This window comes from Acanthisitta chloris, unplaced genomic scaffold, assembly GCF_000695815.1.
Source record: "Acanthisitta chloris isolate BGI_N310 unplaced genomic scaffold, ASM69581v1 scaffold11743, whole genome shotgun sequence".
NCBI classification, from domain to species: domain Eukaryota; kingdom Metazoa; phylum Chordata; class Aves; order Passeriformes; family Acanthisittidae; genus Acanthisitta; species Acanthisitta chloris.
In genome coordinates this window covers 18,385-38,678 of record NW_008666879.1, presented here as the reverse complement: position 1 = coordinate 38,678, position 20,294 = coordinate 18,385, and the positions used below count along the sequence as shown (strand labels likewise).

General features: G+C 44.5%; 1 protein-coding gene across 1 annotated transcript in view; it reads left to right on the top strand.

Moving 5' to 3' along the window:
• PPP1R13B (protein phosphatase 1, regulatory subunit 13B) overlaps nucleotides 1–19,802 on the top strand; it is a 50,155-nt gene extending 30,353 nt beyond the window's left edge. The window contains exons 5-16 of the mRNA XM_009072309.1: nucleotides 1,088–1,262; nucleotides 1,644–1,840; nucleotides 3,600–3,740; nucleotides 5,190–5,370; nucleotides 10,730–10,899; nucleotides 11,723–12,224; nucleotides 13,168–13,928; nucleotides 15,459–15,596; nucleotides 15,673–15,806; nucleotides 16,631–16,797; nucleotides 17,868–18,067; nucleotides 19,653–19,802. Of these exons, the coding sequence (XP_009070557.1) occupies nucleotides 1,088–1,262; nucleotides 1,644–1,840; nucleotides 3,600–3,740; nucleotides 5,190–5,370; nucleotides 10,730–10,899; nucleotides 11,723–12,224; nucleotides 13,168–13,928; nucleotides 15,459–15,596; nucleotides 15,673–15,806; nucleotides 16,631–16,797; nucleotides 17,868–18,067; nucleotides 19,653–19,694 (2,808 nt within the window). The 3' untranslated portion in view covers nucleotides 19,695–19,802. The remainder of the gene's footprint in view (nucleotides 1–1,087; nucleotides 1,263–1,643; nucleotides 1,841–3,599; nucleotides 3,741–5,189; nucleotides 5,371–10,729; nucleotides 10,900–11,722; nucleotides 12,225–13,167; nucleotides 13,929–15,458; nucleotides 15,597–15,672; nucleotides 15,807–16,630; nucleotides 16,798–17,867; nucleotides 18,068–19,652) is intronic.
• Nucleotides 19,803–20,294: the final 492 nt, after the last annotated feature.

Sequence of the window (20,294 nt, the reverse complement as noted above, 5' to 3'; positions counted from 1 at the left end):
GATCAAGTCTAACTATTAACCTGTCACTGCTGGAACCCCTAAACCCTAAACCAGATCCTCCAGTGCCACATCCAGATGCCTCTTAAACATGAAGGGCAATGAGGCTCATCAGAGGTCTGGAAAACATGTCCTATGGGGAAGGGCTGAGGGAGCTGAGTTTGTTCAGCCTAGAGAAGAGGCTCAGGGGTGACCTCATGGCTCTCTGCAACTCCTGCCAGGGCTGGAGAGAGGTGTGGGATGTGTGTCCTGCCAGGGCTGCAGGGAGAGGATAGAGGGAATGGCCTTGAGCTGAGCCAGGGCAGAGTCAGATTGGGTGTGAGGAGAAATGTTTTCCCTGTGAGGGTGTTGAGGCCCTGGGATATTGCCCAGGGAGGTGGTGGAGTCACCATCCCTGGGAGTGTTGAAGAGGTATCTGGATGTGGCACGGCAGGACATGGTTTAGAAAGGTTCCAGCAGTGACAGGTTAATGGTTGGACTCGATGATCTCAGAGGTCTCCTCCAGCCTTGATGATTCTCTGGTTCTGAGTGTGTTCTATAATGTGCCTTAAATGCTTGGAGTACCTAGGAATCAACCTCTCCATTCTGTTGTTCTTTCTTATGGAAATAATATTTAAAAAAACCAATTTTCCTTGTGTGCCCAGCAGAAGGATTGTTATTTAGAACTGGAATGTTTCTTTGCAGCAGTTTAGCTTGTTTAAAATGGTCTGTTGGATATCTTTTATCATCTTTGGGAAGCTGGATAACAGCATTGGAAATTGATTTTGCAACAGCAGGAAAACTGTTAGTACTGTCAGAAAACAACTGCCAGAGGAAGCTTCACAGATGCATTTGGATGAGTGTTCAGACTAGGACTGTATTTGCATATAGATGTAAACATCGTGGTTTTGGTCTAAAAAAGTCCTTAATCTCAGCTCGAAAACAGATTTGTTAAGTGTTTTTTCTAGGACTGCTACGTATTTTAACTCGATGCAACCTGTGATTTGTGGAAGTGGAAGCACATGATGGTAGTGATAGGTTCTTTTGAAGTTCTTGTTGTTAAGTAAGTGGGTGACATGTAGTTCTTGTCTGAAACTCCTCGTTCTGTCAGGAGCAACGTTTGCGGTACCTGAAGCAGCAGGAGCGGCGCCAGCAGCAATCTGTGTCCGAGAGTGAGAAGCTGCAGAAACTCAAAGAACGTGTTGAAACCCAGGAGACAAAGCTGAAAAAAATCCGTGCCATGAGGGGACAAGTGGACTACAGCAAGATCATGAATGGCAACCTGTGTACGTGGAACTCCTGAGGGATTTGTTTCATTCACTGTTCGCTGCACGACGTAGCAAATAGTGCTCTTTATACAGAGAGCTAGTCAGTAGAGCACTGAAACAGGATTGCAGACACACTGTTTTTTGTCTCACAGGGGCTGTTGTGTGTCCGTGAAATTTGTACATGGCAGAACTTTGTTTGCTTTCTGTGTTAAACATCAAGACAGAATAAGTCTCTAACAGTAAATTTTACGACTATTAGCGAATCTGCACCACAAATCTGTTCCATGTCCAGACATCCACCAGATTTAAAGCTAGCCTGTTCTATTTCTTAGCATTAACAAATTAACCATTTCTGCTCTGTTTAACTGTTTTTTGTTGGTTTTATCCTGTTCATTTTAGCAACTGAAATCGAGCACATCAGTGCCATGTTCCAGGAAAAGCAGCAGGAGCTGCAGGCTGCAGTGTTAAAAGTAGATCAGCTTACTCAGCAGCTGGAGGACTTAAGGAAAGGGAAGCTGAACGGGTTTCAGTCGTACAATGGACAGATGACAGGGCCTGCAGCTGTAGAGCTGAAGAAGTTGTATCAAGAGCTACAGGTAAGTAACACAAAGTTGCTATTTGGGTTATAACTGCAGGTTTTAACAGGTTGTGTTGTTGCTCTTCTGGGGGGACATTTGGTTCTGTTCCATCTCACCGAAGTAGTGTTGGAATGCTGTTCATGTCTGAGGTTGTGGTTGGCACATAATCCTTCCTCAGAAGGAGCTTCATTAGCTTGAACAGCTGTTTTTGTTGTTTTTACACTGGTACAAAGTGTGCAGGAGTTCTGAAGGGCATTTCTCAGCCCTTACCACTGAGATACTGAATGTTAACAGAGTCAACTTGTTTTAATCTCTCTCTAAGAATTTCTCCTAAAGTTCATTTTGGTTCTTTTCTATTTTGCAACTCACTTAAATGTCATCTTAACTGACTGTGCAGTGAAAAAAGCAGCAGAGTGACAGGTTAATGGTTGGACTCGATGATCTTAGAGGTCTCCTCCAACCTTGGTGGTTCTATGAAAAGTAAATTTATATTGTGAAAACTTAGCTGTAGTGTCTGGTGTAAATTGGGAAAATACGTAAGATTTAAGTAACACATTTTAACAGAGGCATCTAAAATGAAAGCTGCACTGTACTGTGCAGTGCAGCTGGAGGATATTCACAGTGTTCCTTGTGTCACTGTTGTTTATCTTCCTCCAAGAAGATTGTTGCAATTTCTCACGTGAGCAGTTAAGTATTCAATCCATACTGCATGGTCTAGTAACCACAGTTGGGTTGGACTTGATGATCTTTGAGGTCTTTTCCAACCGGTTGGTTCTATGATTCTATGACTTTGAGGGCTTATTTTATTTACTTATGTACTTTATTGTGGCCAAGGCAACAGCTTTAATGTATTTAATATTTCAAACTTAGTCTCACTCATTTCTTTACCTGAGCAAATACAACCTACAAACAAATCCTTCATGCTTTCATGAGGTAGGAATAAGGGTCCTGTTTTTCCCCTTTCCCAATTTAAACAAGGCATATCTGCCTTTGAGTGTTTCTCACTGCAAAGATGCTCAATAGATGAAGATTTCTCCCTTGTTCTTCACAGTATGTTTATCAAGACTTTAAATTTGCCTCAGGTGTTCTTTGCATGTAACGTTACCATGCAAATTGGGACACTGAGACAATGTCAGAGCTAGTGAAGGTATGACAAAATGCCAATGGCAAAGCAAGAGAAGTAATTATATAGAGTGTCATGGTTGATTTAAACCATAAAGGTAATCCACCTTCTAATCTACTGGAAACCTGCTGTGAAGGTTTCAGTTTAATCCCCATGCAGAGTGGAAAATCTGTGCCCAATCCCTGCACTGGCAACTCAGTTCAAGTGTCATGTGCAACTGGAAGCAGAGTCCATAGCATAATTTCTGTTACAAGTTTTCTATCACTTAGTTTTCTTGATGGTCAAACTGTCTTGATTTAACATAATCATAGGAAATGTTGCTTAGAAGTTTACTTTTTCACAGTAGAATTCAGTTTTGCTATGTCTTTATGCCTAATTCATCAATCTGTTGCCCATAAATGGGATGCAATCTGTATGTATTTATTAGGCATCCATTAGTTTCATCAGGACATCCTCTGTTTTCTTTTAAGGGCTGTTCATGTTTGCAAAAGCTAATTTGGTGCAATGTGTGGAAGTGTAACATTAGACACATGGGAAAAAGTTGCTGATCCAAGTTGCTTTGGGTTTTTAAACACTATTAAAAACCAACTTGACAACAGACAGAAACTCCTAACAAGTGGTTTTTTTCTTTTGTTTCCTTTTTTCTTTCTGAAGATCCGAAACAGGCTTAACCAGGAGCAGAACTCCAAACTTCAGCAGCAGAAAGAACTCTTGAACAAGCGCAATATGGAGGTGGCTATGATGGACAAGCGAATCAATGAGCTGCGTGAACGACTGTACAAGAAAAAAGTTGAGGCACGTCAAAAAGAAAACATTCCTGTAAGATAAACTGTTAAAAGGGCCACAATTCAGTTTGTCCAGGGCCTAGAAAAACTATAGAGAATCTCACTTTTGCCCAACCAAGTAATACACTTACATTTGGAATCGTAGAACCATCAAGGTTGGAGGAGACCTCTAGGATCATCAAGTCCAACCATTAACCTGTCAGTGCTGGAACCCCTAAACAATATCCTCCAGTGCCAGACCCAGATTCCTCTTAGACACTTCCAGGGATGGTGACTCTGCCACCTCCTGGGCAATATTCCAGTGCCTTCCCTCTAGTCCTCTCCCTGCAGCCCTGGCAGGACACACATCCCCCACCTCTCTCCAACCCTGGCAGGGAGTTGCAGAGAGCCAGGAGGTCACCCCTGAGCCTCTTCTCCAGGCTGACCAAGCCCAACTCCCTCAGCCCTTGCCCATGTGCTCTAGCCCTTTGCTGCCCTCGTTGCCCTTGGCTGGACTCGCTCCAGTGCCTCAATGGCCTTTGGGCAGTGAGTGCCCAAAGCTGAGCACAGCACTGAGCTGGGACCTCCCCAGTGCCCAGTGCAGGGGGATGACACTGCCCTAGTGCTGCTGCCACACTCTGCTGGAGCCAGGACAAGATGCCCTTGGCCTCCTTGGCCACCTGTGCACACTGCTGGCTCCCACTGAGCTGTGCCACCAGCACTGCCAAGTCCCTTTGTGCCCAACACTTCTGTCCCCACTGCTCCCCCAGCCTGGTGCTGCATGGGCTGTTGTGTCCCAAGGGGAGGACCAGCACTGAGCCTTACTGAACCTCTAAATAACCTGTGTTAAAAGTAGCTTCTTAACAATATTTTAAGGCCTCTCATAGATATCCAAAACCAGTTAGAATGTGTTTCCTTTTATTATTCTTTGTGGCACAGGCAATGCTATATTAAAAATCTGAGCTGTTTCTATTTCCAGGAAGGAAAATATGACACTGTGCTGTGTTTCAAATGGGGTTTGTAAAATCCTGATCTTGCAGTATGGAAAATGGATAAAAATATAAATGATCTGATAAAGTTAGGCATAATAGTTGTCTGGAACTTTACAAAGAAGGACTGAATAGATCAGTTCTGGATTTTCATGTATATTCCTAGCTGGAGGTCTTGCTTTTAAAAAAACCTCATACATATTTGATCATTTAAGAACTCATTTTAGTCTGTTTGCCTAAGAAAAGCACAATGAAAGAGACCATATAAAGGGTTCTAGAGCAGATATATGTGCTGGGACTAAGAAATCTGATTTTTGACGTGTTGATTTCTGCATTTCTTTCTGTAGAAGCCTGGAGTGTGATAAGGTAATCACTAAGGTGCCTTAGCTACAGTGCATGGTTCTAGATAATCAACCTTAGACCTCCCTGTTCATGCACAAAGGCCTGGATTAAATGGATGTTCACATTTCTGTTTGTCTGATCTTTTTCAGTTGAATCGTATTAATGGAACTTCATCCCCTCAGTCATCCCTGAGTGCTTCAGGAAGGGTGGCAGCAGTAGGACCTTACATCCAGGTTCCCAGTGCTGGCACTTATGCTGTACCAGTGGATCCAGTTAAACCACAGTCTCTCACCATTGCTTCTAACTCAACACACGGCAGGTCAAAATCAGGTAAGTCCTTATGTGATGTTCATTAGCACATGTGGTTTGAAAAGGAGAAATACAGAAAAGGAGTCATTGTAGGAGACCCAGAGTTGGCATCATCTCTCTGGTGGAAGAGGCAAGTTTTTTAGATGTCTTCACAGAATCAGTTTGGGAAGGGACCACAGTGGGTCATCTGGTCCAACCTGCCTGCTCAGGCAGGGCCAGCCCAGAGCACATGGCTCAGGGTTGTGCCCAGTGGTTCTGGAATATCTCCACTGAGGGAGAATCCACAGCCTCTCTGAGCAATCTGTTCAGTGCTCAGTGACTGCACAGGAAAGAAGTTCTTCCTCATATTCAGGTGGAACTTCTTGGGCATCACTTTTTGCTGTTCCCTCTTGTTTGATTGGTTTTCCCCACTGAGCAGAGTCTGATCATCCTCTTGGCACTTCCCATTCATGTCCTTGAATCCATTAATGAGATCCCTTTCAGTTGTCTCTTCTTGAGGCTGAACAGCCCCAACTCCCTCAGCCTTTGCTCATCCCTGAGGTGCTCTAGTCCCTTCAGCATCTTCCTTGCCCTCCCCTGGACCTGCTCCAGGAGCTCCATGTCCCTCTGGCCCTGAGGAGCCCAGAACTGGACACAACACTCAGGTGTGGCCTCACCAGGGCTGAGCAGAGACAATCTTGACCCAGTTCTGTGAATTGGACATGAAGTCCAATGCCAGATGTGTGGCATTTTTGCCTCTTCACATGAATTTTTCTTAGGAGATTGAGTGTTTTCTTTGGAACTTTACTGGCTGATACAGCCCTAAAAGGAGCTCATGTTCCTTCAGTTTCTCTGTTATTAAAGGCTTAGTTTGTATGTTTGGATATAATAATGAAATCAACTTTGTGGCAAACTATATTATAAACAACTATTTACAGTTTGTTGCTTTTTGTCAAGTAAAGCAAAGCTAGTGAGCAAGGAAAAGTAATATTACCTCTCAGAGGGAGATAGAATAGGAAAACAGAATAAAACTATGGGAGATTTTTGTTCCATTTCAGAGGAATTTGTGGTGCTTGAAGCATTTCTGAGATGGAATAGCCTTAACATTGATGCTCTTTGCTTGTTTCTGCCTTACTTAGTGAAGTAGCTGCTCCTGCAGAGTACTCCCCAGAACTTTGTCCAAAACTGGCTCTCATGTCTCCCACAATCAATAATTCCATCTCCATTGTACAGTGGAATTGTTGTTACTTGATTTGCATTGGAGACTGAAGGAAGTAGGTCATGAAATTTGTGTCTCCAGTTCTCAATCCTAAGCAGGTCATGATATTTGTGCCTTCAGTTCTCAGTCCTGGCAGAGCTCACCTCTCTGCTCATATCTTAGCAAAACCAGAGTTCTTTAGAAATGGTTAGCTAGGAAAATATCCATAATATAAATCAAAAGGCAAGATCCCACTGGTCTAACCACAGGACTTAGTTAAGTGGTCTCTAGGAGAGGTCTGAAAAGGAGATAAGGAATCACCATTAGACCAGAGCAATATTCATATACATTCCAGTGCTTCAAACTGAATCCTCCAGCAAAACTTGCAGCATGTTTCCAGGTGGAGAGGAGGAGATGGAGGGAAGACAAACTGTACCTCTCAGTAGGAAAAAACCCCAAGGTCAGGAAGTCAAACTGCTTCAGGAGAGCTGGAAATAGATCCCAGTCTTTTCCATGGATGTTAGTGATTTAACAACACCTCTAAAAGCTGAAGGTGTTCAAAGCTGTGTCAGCCTCAGAAGATACTCATACCCACTCCTAGACCTACCCCAGGAGGTTAACATTTTGGTTTTATAAAAGTAATTATTCTGCCTTAGGACTGACTTTGTGTTTATTAATCTGAAAGTACCTGAACAAAGTTCTGTAAGATAAATTTGTGTAAGGAGAAGCTCATATGCTCCCAGGAAGAAAAGCAATTGAGAATTTATTCCAACTGTCATGCTTTTATTTCTCATTATCTGAATATTCCTGTTCTAATTTTCTCCATTGTCATTGTCATAATTTTTCCACCACTTTTTTTATTTTTTTTTGTCTTTTTTTTTTTTTCTGTGTAACTGGATCTGCCTTGGTGTGTCCTGTAGAGACAGACTGTGGGTGTGTGAAAAAATCTCCAGACACCTGGAAGGTTTCTGATTTAGACATAATAGTGGAGCCTATTCTGTCACCTCCCACTTCTCTGCAGTCTGCTGTTCACAATGTCATCCGCCTGGCACCTACTCTGTTTGACACCCAGCACTGTGAGTCCGTAGAAGATCTCTGGCTAGCTAAGAACTCAGCACTTAATATGGTCATCTGAGCTCTTGCATACAGATGCATATTAAACAGCATCTCTAGAACCTGTGGTGTGCTCTGGCTTGTAGAAGATGCTGTCGAAATGTCAAATGGTTGAGCAGTTGCTTTTAATCTATGAAGGAAATGGGTTTGCAGCTAATTCATCCCCTGGAGTGTAGTGGGTGTGAGTGGATACAGGTACTCACTGCAGTGGTGAGTACCAGTATCCCTAGTAGTAGTACTAGAGATGAGTTTTCTCCTCTGAAAAAACTTGACATTTTCTAAATGTTACTAGAAAATCTGTGGTGATGATCAAAGCATGTTTTGGTGTCTCTCAGACTGGTTAGCTGTATAACATGCAGGTTTAGGCTGAGTTACTTTGTGGGAAGCTTTTAAGTTTCCATCCCCAGAACTGAGATAAAATCTCACTCTGTCTAAGTCAATAGCAAGAATTTTGCTGCCTTCCATTGCACAAAGATCATAGAGTCAACTGGGTTGGAAAAGACCTCCAAGGTCATCAAGTCCAACCCTACTTGGTGTGTCTTCAATTACTATAGGAAGTGTCCTGGATCCAGACCTACAAATTAGGCCAAGTCAGAGAAAATGCACAAAACTTCCTGTGTCTACATGTCACTGTCTTATTTATGTCAATACAAAATGGACTAGGGAAATAGAGTGGGTGTTAGGTAGTCACAGGCAAGAGGTACATGTGGAGGAGAACATGAAGCTAGTGGGCTGAAGTGGCTGTGGGTGGCTGAGAGCAGGAGCTGGAGAGGCCTCATTGGAAGGGAGTTGGGCAGGGGTGTCTGGGAGCTCTGTAGCCCAGCCAGAGGTCACAGAAGGCAGATGCTCTTTGATTGCCTCCTCTCTGGCACCATACACTGCACGTGCAGATTGCAGCAGCAGCTTTAGGTGCATGAGATTCAGCTTGGGTTACCCGAGAGGAGCACTCAGGGGAAATGCTGGTGGGAAAGTGCCTTAGAGATCATCTAGTTCCAACACTCTGCCCTGTGCAGGGACACCTCCCACCAGAGCAGGTTGCTCAAGGCTCAGCCAACCTGGCTGTGAACACTGCCAGGGTTGGGGCAGCCACAGCCTCCCTGGGCAACCTGGGACAGTGTCTCACCACCAGAACAGGGAAGTTAGAGAGAGGAGAGAAAGTCTAAATTTACTTCAGAATTTGGGGATGAACTTGCTGATATCTGAAATTCCAATGATTACAGTAAGTTTATGTCTATCTATCCTTCTGGTAGAAGAGTGTGGGCTTGAATTTACAGGTAAGATGATCTAATTCTTTGGGACTTTTGCTGTTGTTTCTGTAAGTGCTTTCCTAATAACTAAACCTATGGCTCAAGATGCTTTCACATGTAGCATGATTTGCTTGTAACACCTTCTGTTGATCTTCAGCACAAAGGTTTGACTCAGCCATAACCTTACTGGAGTTGCAGAACTTCCTGTGTATTTTGTAAAAAAAAAATAAATTAATTCAGTGCATAAATAGTAATTTCAGTACTTTTTGAAAATTATTGCCATTATTGAGGGTCAGAGTGTTTAGAGAGTCATTGTTTTTGGTCTCGCTCATGGTGACCATGCGATTAGAAACAATAACAACCAAAAGCAACATCTTCAGTTGGATGTTGTCAGGACTAAATCTGGGCCTCATTACTTGACTTCCTGGCAGTTGGCAAGTGATAAGTTGTTTCTGGACTGTGCTATATTCTCAGTGTAGAAATATGCAAGTGTTAACCCTGTTTTGAGGGACACTCAGTAAAGGCTCATGGATAGAAGGTAGAGAGGTGATGTTAAGTTCACTGTCATCAGAACATTCCAATGCAGCTCATCCTGAGAGATCTCTGTACTAGAGAGAGGATGGCAAAGTATTTTGGAGATGGCCCTGCTGGTTCTGGGGGCTTAGAATGGAAACAAAATGGGAAATTTGGCCATTAAATACCTGATTTTCACTTGGTGTTGTCTTACTATGGAGCCCAGAAATCTCAGTGAACCTCCACACGTGCACAACCTCCTCCATTTAGCTGCTGCAATCCTCTAGTAAAGTGAGTTAGGTGTTACATGTCATCTTGACTCATCTGAAGTGCTGCACTGAGATCCTCACAGGCTATAGGGAGTGGGAAGTGATCTCTGGTCTCCTTAGAGAGAGAAACCTGAAGTTTAATCTTTTAAAGGCAAGTCAAACCTTAGGATCTAACCAAGGATCTACTGAGTTAGTATAAAACAGATCTAATTATTAGGCTGTTTAAACTCTCTTGGGTTTACTGAGAGAACAGAAATAGTCTCACACAGTTAATGAAGTAACACATCAATGCATCTAGGACTTCATTAAGGATTTGTTGCCTCAGTTTTTGTGCAGCTTATGCATGAGGTTTTGCCTCTGATGGAGATAAAAGCCCAAGACTTGTGTCTTGACACTGTGAGTTGAAGTTGTCAAGTTGACTTTATAAATTTTTGTGCCATTAAGTCTCTGGGGCAATTCTAATCAGGTGAGTGTGTTGAGGGAAAACAAAAGGTAAGTTCACCACCACTTCCAGCAAAGGAATGTGTGTGTTCCACCCCACTCTGAAAGGAGGTTTCACATTCTGTTGTGAGGAGTGACCTTGGGAACCATAGTGTAAATTTGGAGTAAGTCTACTCAGAGCTCATGTAGACAGCAAAAAAATAACTTAGCTTTTAGCTAAACAAACAGCAAAAAACCCCTTAGTTTTTAGCATGATCTGTCAGTGTGTCTGGGCAGGACCCAAAGAATTGTGTTGCTGAAGTGTTTCTGTAAGGAGTTTTCTTCTGAGTCTGTTTACCTTCTAATAGCAGAACATACAACGCTCCAAGCAAAATTTTAACCATCTTTTTTCCTGTAGAAATTTTCCCTCCAATCTGCATGCCAAAGGGTGATGAGCAGCACATTAGATACAGTCATTTGGGTTTCGGTATCGACTTCTGAATCAAACATGAATAATGATTTGTCTCCTTCCTAGAATCAAATTAATCCTCTTGTAATCTAAACTACTGCACATGTTGTTTTGCTTGTTTGCCATGCTGGTATGGGTTATCTTAAATCTAGTGTTTTTGTCTGTTTTCAAGCTAATGATGGAAACTGGCCAATACTTAAACAGAGCTCAGCCCCTGTGGTAAAACCCCCTCAGATCTCCAACGTGGACTGGAAGGAATCAAGCATGGACACAGCTCTAAAACAAGGAACTATATCCAGCCAACCTTTGCCAACTGCAGTTCTAGGAAGTACTGACAAGCTGGTGGGTTTGATCTCTGCTACATCCCTAGATCTGCTTTGCTGAACGTGTGAACCTTTGGCTTTGTGGCTGAACTCACCTCAGTTCTGTACACATTGTGTTTCCCTGCTGATGGTTATTTTAGATAGATATTTAGAAAATTGCCTTTGTATTCTTCCTGTTCCTTTCTGTTCTTATCCCACTAATATATGGGGGTTGGTTCAACTTCAATAGTTTGTATTTCTTCCTGTTCTTTTCTTTTATAGATCTTTTCTCCCCTTTCCTTCCTTTGCTTCTCCTAATCATGTCCCCTCCTTCCTGTTTTTCTAATCCATATCTTTGTTGCTCTTTTTCCTTGGTGTAGACTATCACTTTTTCAAGGCACCCATAAAAATACCAGAGAAGAAGTTATTAAATCCATCCTTAAGTGAACCCACTGGTGGTATCTGCACTGTCCTTCTAGTACTTCATGAGCTTTTCAACACTATAAAGAATAAGGACCTGGTCTTAAAGTGTGATAAGAGAGTTTATCAAAACTACTTAATGTTGTCAAATATGCTGTCACCTAGACACTGAGATCCAGCACCTGGAGCAGGTTACTCAGGCTCTGCATGGATGTAGATAGTTTGGGTGGAGATGAATGTGTTACGGCTGAAGGTGCCTTCAAACAGTGGCCTCTGTCTGAGGTTTGAGTGATAAATTCAGGAGGAATCATAGAGATTAAGGGGCAAAAATGGTTTATATTGACTCATTTGCTGTCCCACAGGTTTATCAATGTACATTTTGTTGAATGAGGAATGTGTGTTACTCAGTCAAGTGGTATTTACTATTTGTTGTTCCTGCATAGGGTCTTGATCTGGGGAAGGTGCCACCCACAGTTCCTGGTGTAAGCAAGCAGCTGCCTCAAAACTATGGGACCTATCCAAGCCCAGTTCCCTTAGGAACAGGTTCCACAAACTCCCTGGAGAGAAGGAAGGATGGCAGCCTGCCCAGACCTGGCACCAGTATAGCAAATCGGCAGAGACCAGTTCCACTCCCACCGCCCAGCAACGTGCACCAGCCCAGCTCCTCACAGCAGATCCAGCAGAGAATCTCTGTGCCCCCCAGCCCCACCTACCAACCTGCTGGTCCCCCCTTGTTCCCAGGAGGGGATGGCAGGCCAGAGCTCCCTTTAACTGTGGCAATCAGACCTTTTCTGGCTGATAAAGGCTCAAGACCTCAGTCTCCCCGCAAAGGACCACAGACAGTGAACTCCAGTTCCATCTACTCCATGTATCTTCAGCAAGCAACACCACCAAAGAATTACCAACAGGCTGTGTACAATACCTTAAATAAGTCAGTAAAAGCAGGTAGAGTATATTTTCTTTTTTTTTTCTTTGAAATTGACTGTTAAGATCCACTTATTTGGCTTAGTTTAGTTTGTGTATCAGTTTGGAAAACTTGTCTAAATCTGTGAGGAAAGTTATTTTTATGTGTGCAGCATAGCAGGAAAAATAATAGAATCCTCAGGGTTGGAGGAGACCTCCAAGATCTTCAAGTCCAACCATGAACCTGTCACTGCTGGAACACCCAGACCCTAAACCAGATCTTCCAGCACCAGATCCAGATGCCTCTGAAACACTTTCAGGGATGGTGACTCCACCACCTCCCTGGGCAATATCCCAGTACCTGAACACCCTCACAGGGAAAACATTTCTGCTCACATCCAATCTGACTCTGCCCTGGCTCAGCTCAAGGCCATTCCCTCTATCCTCTCCCTGCAGCCCTGGCAGGACACACATCCCACACCTCTCTCCAGCCCTGGCAGGATTTGCAGAGAGCCATGAGGTCACCCCTGAGCCTCTTCTCCAGGCTGAACAAACCCAACTCCCTCAGCCCCTGCGCACAGGACATGTTTTCCAGACCTAAATGATCCCATATATTTTTTAGGGTGATACATATATTGATTTCCTTGTTATTTAAAACAAGCTGCAATTGGAACAAAACAGTCTGGAAATTCTCCCAAAACTTTCATAAACAAGTTGAAAAAAAAGTGTCTAAATAAGAGACTTTTTCTCTCCTTATTGTTGATGAAAGAGGAAAAATATTCCAGATGTTCCTTGTAGCTTATAATTGTAAGATGCATCAGCAGCAGGTGAGTATTTCTGTTCTGATAGGTCCCAGTACCATTAGCTTGATTCATTTTTCCTGTGTCAGTGTCAAACAAGCAGCAGCAGAGACGTGTGGTTTATCTGTAAATACCATGTGATCTGAGCACAGTTCTTCACCGTTTTCCATCTTTCTTTCCTGCAGTTTATGGAAAACCTGTACTACAGTCTGGTTCCACCTCTCCCTCCCCCTTGCCATTCCTTCACGGCTCTTTGCCAGCCCAACCTTCCTCACAGCCTCAGCCTCAGCCTGAGGTCTCTGACAAAGATCCAGAGCTGGAAAATGCTCCACCCCCCAGTGAAAACAGCAACGTGGAGAACATTCCTCGCCCTCTCAGTCCCACTAAGCTCACACCCATCGTGCACTCCCCCCTGAGGTATCAGAGCGATGCTGACCTCGAGGCCCTGAGGAGAAAACTGGCCAATGCGCCGCGGCCCCTGAAGAAGAGAAGTTCTATCACTGAACCTGAAGGCCCAAGTGGACCCAACATCCAGAAGTTGCTCTATCAGCGCTTTAACACTCTGGCTGGAGGGATTGAAGGTGCTCCTTTCTACCAGCCAAGCAACCCACAGGACTTCATAGGCATCTTGGCTGATGTGGATAATGGGAATGCTAGCACCAATGGCAACATTGAAGAACCAGTTCCTGTGCCACCTACAGTCCCTGTCCCCGATGAGCCTCCCCCTTCGTCAGACGCCAACGATAACGAGCTACCTTCTCCTGCCACCGAGGAGCTGATAAGCACTGAAACCACAAACCAAACATCTGAGACAACTGAAGACAACAACAACAACCTTGCTATAGTCCCTTCCACTGAGCAGTCGCCCAGTCCCACGCCAGAGGTCAGTTCTCCTGTAGAAGATGAAGCTCCTTTGCCACCTGCTCTTCCTCCTCCACTTCCTCCAGTAAGTAACAAGGCAAAGGAACAGTTTTGTGAGCTTTAAGATTAGCTGTGTGTTTGAGCAGAGCTGGGAGGTGATAAGCTCCTGCTCAGTGCTATGTTTGCACTTCAAGCTTCATGACACCAAAAGAAAAGCAAACCAGTCTCTGATGGATCATTCTTTACTCCTGTAGCTGTTTCACAAGGAAAACATGGACACAGGCAATATGTGCATGTACTGTGGTTCAGAACCTTTGGGGTTCTACAACTCTTATTATAGAACCCCAATTAAACCCATTATTTTAATGGAATCTCAAACTCCAGAACTAGTTCTACAACAAGAGTTCTACAACAAGAGTTGTAGAACTACTTCTGGAGTTTGAGATTCCATTAAAAATACTGGGTTTAATTTCTCCAGGCCTACAAAGATAACTGTTTGTATGGAGCTACGGGTAAGCTCTGTCAGTGAGAAGCTTTGTAATTTGCAGGCAAGCTGCTGTAGCTGTTCTGGGGGAAGTGCACTCCTTTCCTCCTCCCAGCAGAGAGATGAGAGCCCAGGGCTGACTCCAAGAACAGCACAGCTGACTTGGGATAGCAGAAATGGTTCTCTTGTCACGTACTTTGAATTGCTTCCAAAGTCCCTCCAGCTGCACCAAAACCTTTTAAATACTTACCATTGCCAAAATCTACTGCATTTGGAGAATGGAAAATGCAGAGAAAAGTGGATTGTGATGTGACTCACTCTGAGACCAATGTTCATCTCCACTTGGTTCAGGTAGGGACCTTGCACTCCTCTGAGCATTGGACTGCAGTGTGCCCAGGGCCTGGATACTCGTGGGAGAACAGGATGTTACTCGTACTGGGAGAGGTTTATTTTGCCAACTGAAATTGCCATATAAATAGAAGCAGAAATGAAAACAGATCTTACAGGGCTGGAGGCTAAAATCTTTCTGTGAAAGTCATAGTGAATAATAGATTCTTTTTTTTCCCCCAGAAATTGACAAGGACACAGGTGAAGGATTCAGAATATTCTCAAAACACACGTCAGTGTGTCTGAGATCTTGAAAATGCTTCTCCTGATGACACCTGCTAGAATGTCACATGAAATAGCTTCATGTTCTGCGCTTTGCTTTCCCACAGCAGAACTCCCAACTTGCCAGGCCTGAGCTGCAGCAGATCCTTTTGCCAATTCTGAGCACAGACTGATACTCAGCCTTAATTGTGTTGTGCTTTCCAGGCTAAGCACAACTTTCCAGTGTCTCACAATCCACCAGAAACACATTAAGCTTCTATTAGATACAATTAAGATGAAGGTGCTTAAAAAACCCATTGACTTAGGTACTTTGTACTATATTTAATTAGAAGCTTCAAAATTACATTGGGTTGCTTTTATTTTTAACTGAATAGATACAGTGTGGTATGAAGCCTTTTATTTAGAGACTTAAATAGAAATGTTTGCATAGTTCCAAGCAGTAAGGAATTCTCAGTCTGGGTAAAACACAACTGGTTTTCATGCTTGCACAACTGATTCCTTCCAACCTTCATCTCTACTCAGACAAAACGTACCAACTTGAAGAAACCCAACTCAGAAAGAACAGGCCATGGTTTGAGAGTGAAGTTCAATCCCTTGGCTCTCCTCCTGGATGCTTCTTTGGAGGGAGAATTTGATCTGGTGCAACGAATCATATACGAGGTAAACTTGAAACAAAGACAACCTCTTCCCATGTTTAGCCCAAAGGAAGTGCTGAGCTGTTTCCTGTTTTCCATAGGTTGATGATCCCAGTAAACCAAACGATGAAGGAATTACACCTTTGCATAATGCAGTGTGTGCTGGTCATCACCACATTGTGAAGTTCCTGCTGGATTTTGGTGTCAATGTAAATGCAGCAGATAGTGATGGGTGGTAAGTGGCAACATTTGTAACCTAACAAATGGGAGAAACAGCACTTCAGAATTCAGGCCAGACCTGTTTGGGGAACAATTTCCTTCCCCTTTATCCCCTTATTCACCCTCAGTGAATTTGCAAATAATGCTAAGTTGGGTGTGAGTGTGGATCTGCCTGAGAGTAGGAAAGCTTTACAGAGAGATATGGACCGACTGGATCAGTGGCTGAGGACAACTGCATGAGGGTCACTAAGGCTCAGTGCTGGTCCTGCCCTTAGCACACAACAGCCCATGCAGCTCCAGGCTGGGGGAGCAGTGGGGACAGAGGTGTTGGGCACAAAGGGACTTGGCAGTGCTGGTGGCACAGCTCAGTGTGACCAACAGTGTGCACAGGTGGCCAAGGAGGCCAAGGGCATCTTGTCCTGGCTCCAGCAGAGTGTGGCAGCAGCACTAGGGCAGTGTCATCCCCCTGCACTGGGCACTGGGGAGGTCCCAGCTCAGTGCTGTGCTCAGCTTTGGGCACTCACTGCCCAAAGGCCATTGAGGCACTGGAGCGAGTCCAGCCAAGGGCAACGAGGGCAGCAAAGGGCTAGAGCACATGGGCAAGGGCTGAGGGACTTGGGCTTGGTCAGCCTGGAGAAGAGGCTTAGGGTTTTTACATACAATCCTTGGCTTTCCTGGAGTCAGGTAAATCCTGGAATCTACTCCAGTTGCTTGGCAGGTTTTGGACAATGTGTACAAAGAGCCGTTTCCTTTAGGAACAGGCTCTGCATAGCAAGACCCAATAGTTAGGATTCATGGAGGTTTATTTTTTCACATGTTCGTGGTTTTGCTTCATTTCAGGACTCCCTTGCATTGTGCTGCTTCTTGCAATAGTGTTCACCTCTGCAAACTACTGGTTGAATCTGGGGCAGCTATTTTTGCTTCAACTATAAGTGATATAGAAACTGCTGCAGACAAGTGTGAGGAGATGGAAGAAGGTTATATCCAGTGTTCCCAGTTCTTGTATGGTAAGCTGTGGCACTGCCTGACAAACTCTTCTAGCTGGACTAACATTCAGCCTGTTTTGTTTCTCTCATCTATGTGAAACATCTGCTTAGGCCCCAGACTTGGCTGTACATCTCAACATGTACCTGAGCCTTCTGAGTGCTGAAAACATCTTTTCATTCCTGTTCTGGTGGTGGGACACTGTCCCAGGTTGCCCAGGGAGGCTGTGGCTGCCCCAACCCTGGCAGTGTTCACAGCCAGGTTGGCTGAGCCTTGAGCAACCTGCTCTGGTGGGAGGTGTCCCTGCCCAGGGCAGGGGTTGGGACTGGATGAGCTCTAAGGTCCATTCCAACCCCTAAAATTCTATCTAAAAGTCTGTGATTATGATATTGCTCATAGTCCTTCTGGTTTTTAGTTCCTACACAGGCTCCTTTTAATGTTACAGATTTTTCAAATTGTAGTTTGGCTTCTTTTCAAGGAGATGCTTCCACAGGGAGGTTTTGACAGCAACAGTGAGTTGCTAAGTATTTTGACAGGGATAGTCTAACTTCCAGATGCACCAGTTTCTAGCAGATCACATGAAGGAAGGAGTATACTTTATGAGCAACTAACGTAGAGAATGTCGTTGGTTACCAAGATACGTTTTGCAAGAAATGCACCTTGATGGAGCAGACAAATTGTGAATTTCCAGCAGATCTAAAGCTTCATTAAGGCTCTACAGCCCTGACACTGTGCTATTTTCAGGTGTCTCAAGTGTACAAGGGCTGCTGTAGGAAACAAGTCTGAAATACCTAGTGGTTCTATAAAGCTGCTTTGCTCTAACATTTCTACACTGATTTTCATCTTCATTTTAATAAAATACTGTAAAAAGAGAAAAACCTCATGCTCTAAAATAGTTTAAAATATTCTGGAATATTTGGTTTTCTCCTGCAGTTAAATCTCTGACCATTTCATCATGGAAGTGCTGAAAACTGTGCATGACATTTAATTACTGAGAGACTAATACTTGGGGCACTATGTCAGTACTAAAAGTCTCAGGGGGATAAACAGCCTATTTTCCCAACTCAATGTACTCTCCACTTTGCTGTAACAGGAGTGCAGGAGAAGCTGGGAGTGATGAATAAAGGGGTGGTGTATGCTCTGTGGGATTACGAAGCGCAGAACAACGATGAGTTGTCATTCCATGAGGGAGATGCCATCACCATCCTGCGGCGCAAGGACGACAACGAGACGGAGTGGTGGTGGGCTCGGCTCAACGAGAAGGAAGGCTACGTGCCCAAAAACCTCCTTGGGGTGAGTTCTCTGTGCTTGCCCAAAGGCCATTGAGGCACTGGAGCGAGTCCAGCTAAGGGCAACGAGGGCAGCAAAGGGCTAGAGCACATGGGCAAGGGCTGAGGGAGTTGGGCTTGGTCAGCCTGGAGAAGAGGCTCAGGGGTGACCTCCTGGCTCTCTGCAAATCCTGCCAGGGCTGGAGAGAGGTGTGGGATGTGTGTCCTGCCAGGGCTGCAGGGAGAGGATAGAGGGAATGGCCTTGAGCTGAGCCAGGGCAGAGTCAGATTGGATGTGAGGAGAAATGTTTTCCCTGTGAGGGTGTTGAGGCCCTGGGATATTGCCCAGGGAGGTGGTGGAGTCACCATCCCTGGAGGTGTTTCAGAGGTGTCTGGATCTGGTGCTGGAGGATCTGGTTTAGGGTCTGGGTGTTCCAGCAGTGACAGGTTAATGGTTGGACTTGATGCTCATAGATGTCCCTATGTGCATGATCTGGATGTGCTGCTCTAGTGCAAAGCAGATTATCCTTATTCACAAAATCAGTGAGGTTGGAAGGGACCACAGTGGGTCATCTGGTCCAACCTCCCTGCTCAGCCAGGGCCAGCCCAGAGCACATGGCTCAGGATTGTGTCCAGATGGTTCTTGAACACCTCCAGTGAGGGAGAATCCACGACCTCTCTGGGCAATGTGTTCAGTGCTCAGTGACTGCACAGCAAAGAAGTTCTTCCTTGTATTCAGGTGGAACTTCCTGGGCATCAGTTTGTGCTGTTCCCTCTTGTTTGATTGGTTTCCCCCACTGAGCAGAGTCTGATCATCCTCTTGGCACTTGAATCCATTAATGAGATCCCTTTCAGTTGTCTCTTCTTGAGCCCAAACAGTCCCAACTCCCTCAGCCTTTCCTCATCCCTGAGGTGCTCCAGTCCCTTCAACCATATTCTCTGTGGCCTCTCTGCCATGGTAAACAAAAAGTAGAGGCTCCTGTCAGGAACTCAGCAGTGCGTTTCATTTTCCAACCTAGTATAATTGCTGTAGGAAGATATTTAATATACTTTATGCTTTAATAAGATTCCCCCCCTTGGCTAAAATACAGAGCCCTTATGGAAAAGTGGTGGCTCTATTAGGCAGCTTGGGGCCTTGGCCCAGGAAGTTCTTTGGGAAGGTTTTTAATGCCTGGCACAAGATAAGAACATAGATATGTGTGAGTTTAATACAGGAAGGAGCCTTGAAGATAACAACTGTAGGCAAGTCAGCCAGAACACTGTCGTCAGGAGAGACCAGCAATGTAAGGCTACTGAGAGCTTGAGGACAAAATGTGTCAGACAGCCTTGCAGAGCAGGAAATAAGCTCAACAGGGAATTCTTGTACTCTTGTAAAAGCATCCTTTGTCTAGTCTGGATCTTGAGCTAAATGCACCAGGTCCCTTGGAGAGCAGTGATATTGCTGCTTTTGGCAGGAGTAAGTCAGCCCTTGGCCTCCTGCTGCAGCTTCCAAGAACCTCCCTCAAAACCACTTCATTACCCAGTTCCTATTAATACCTACCCCTTGGTTATGAGTTATTTCAGTTGCAAAGCCTAATACTTTTGTTCTGTGGTTGTTTTTTTCCTTGCAGTTGTATCCACGAATAAAACCTCGGCAGCGAACCCTTGCTTGAAGTCAGTTGTGCAACAGTGCAAGGCCGTGCTGGTAACTGGAAACTTCAAACATACACTGGAGCCATCATTTCTGAGCATTTCACACAGAGAAATAAAACTGATCCTTAGTTTTAATGGTGCTTTCTCTCGTTCAGTGGACAGCAGCCAGGATTTTGGAGCTCTGCAGCTGGTTCATGAGGATTGTTTCTGTGTGACCACCAGTGGTGAGGAGAATGATACCTCCACTACCTACAGTGTTGCCACAGCTCTGTCTAAGCAGTGTTTGGAGTGCAAGTTCCGTGGTAGGAGCTTTGCTGTGTCCCATGTTCAGAGGTGTTACTTGCAGAGTGCAGATGTGCTGTCCAGTTTGCTCCAACCCCCACAGCCACTGTCCCACGTCAGGATTTGGGCTATTTTTGTTCCATACCAGTGAATGTTGAGTTCTCATTACCAATCAACTCTTTGGGTTCTAGGACACGAGATCTTCACCTGTTACAATTAAGTAGTTACCAAAGCTTGATGAAGACTAGGATTTTAGGTGGCAACATGCCAGCCACTTTAATCCTAGTCCAGACAACCCCAACAAAAGCTTTACCTAGTCTAGCATCTTGCATTATTTG